This window comes from Opisthorchis viverrini (assembly GCF_000715545.1).
Source record: "Opisthorchis viverrini unplaced genomic scaffold opera_v5_3807, whole genome shotgun sequence".
Lineage (NCBI taxonomy): Eukaryota > Metazoa > Platyhelminthes > Trematoda > Opisthorchiida > Opisthorchiidae > Opisthorchis > Opisthorchis viverrini.
This window is the reverse complement of record NW_008756357.1, coordinates 1-1,034: the sequence shown is the minus strand read 5'-3', so window position 1 is coordinate 1,034 and position 1,034 is coordinate 1. Positions and strand designations below refer to the sequence as shown.

The 1,034-nt window shown below is 47.2% G+C and overlaps 1 protein-coding gene across 1 annotated transcript; it reads left to right on the top strand.

The window, feature by feature from the left end:
• Positions 1-42: 42 nt before the first annotated feature.
• On the top strand, positions 43-294 carry T265_12274 (hypothetical protein; the record flags this gene model as incomplete). Its single annotated transcript, XM_009179550.1, has 1 exon — positions 43-294. One exon carries the CDS (start codon positions 43-45, stop codon positions 292-294), a length of 252 nt encoding a protein of 83 aa, XP_009177814.1.
• Between the last annotated feature and the right edge of the window lie 740 nt (positions 295-1,034).

The following is a 1,034-nucleotide window of genomic DNA, read 5'->3' as shown; positions in this document are numbered from 1 at the left end:
ACAGCGACGTCAGACGTAATAAAAGTGGAGGTCGCACTTCGCATGGTGAATGTTACATGCTTCCCGTATCTACGACCGTATCCTACGGACGACAAGACCCTGATGGATTCAGAAAGCGATCGCTCGACTGTATACGTGCCGAGATTCCTGAGTGAGCCTTGTCAAGTTCACCGACAGGAGTATACCAGGTCTGGAGCGGATGACACACAGAATCCCTATTTGAGCCCGGTACAAAGGAGCGATTATGATGCTGGATTTTCCGGACCACCAATCCTCAGATTGCACCCAGGCTGACCACACCGCACAGGTCCGTGCCCTTCTCTACCCGTTGTCTGTTTCGGTGTTCACTGCTGATTTTCGCGGGCAGTTCGATTGGATGAGAACATTCCCACACCATTCTAGGTGGCTTCCTCAGTTCACCGGACACTTCCATTTTCCAACCCTAGTTTTGTATCATGTCCGAACTGTCATTCACATTGTGTCGCGTGTACCGTGTAGATGAACTGGTGCGTTGCATAGTTTTGTTTTGTATATCTATTTCTTGAACAAGTTCATGCATTGATCAACATTTCAACTTGTTTTGGATTCGTGTTAACCCGGAGGGATCGATAGTTATTCCTGACAGATTCTACTCTAGTGTCTACCAGGTGGAAAATTCGTGTTGTGTGCAAGATACCCCATGTCAATTAGCGAATACTGTCCGTTGATATGTATATTTCCGGGCGCACCGATCGCGATGCAGGCACACGTTTCCGAAACCGCGTTGATTACCTTTTACAGGTATCGCGCTGATTGAACGTTTCTAGCGGGAATATGTCTAGGAACAAACATGGGTAACTAACTTTTATCCCAAAACCCTTGTTTGTGCTGTGTCTATATGACAGCACCGTTTTCGACTGGTTTCAAGTTTGTCTCTTCGGTATGTAGACGCTGTCGACAGACTCTGTGGTGGGTTGTAGGACGCTCGTAGCACAGTTCGAATAACAAGTCTTTCTGGAATCGCGCGACAAATCGCCACAGATTTCTAATGCTTC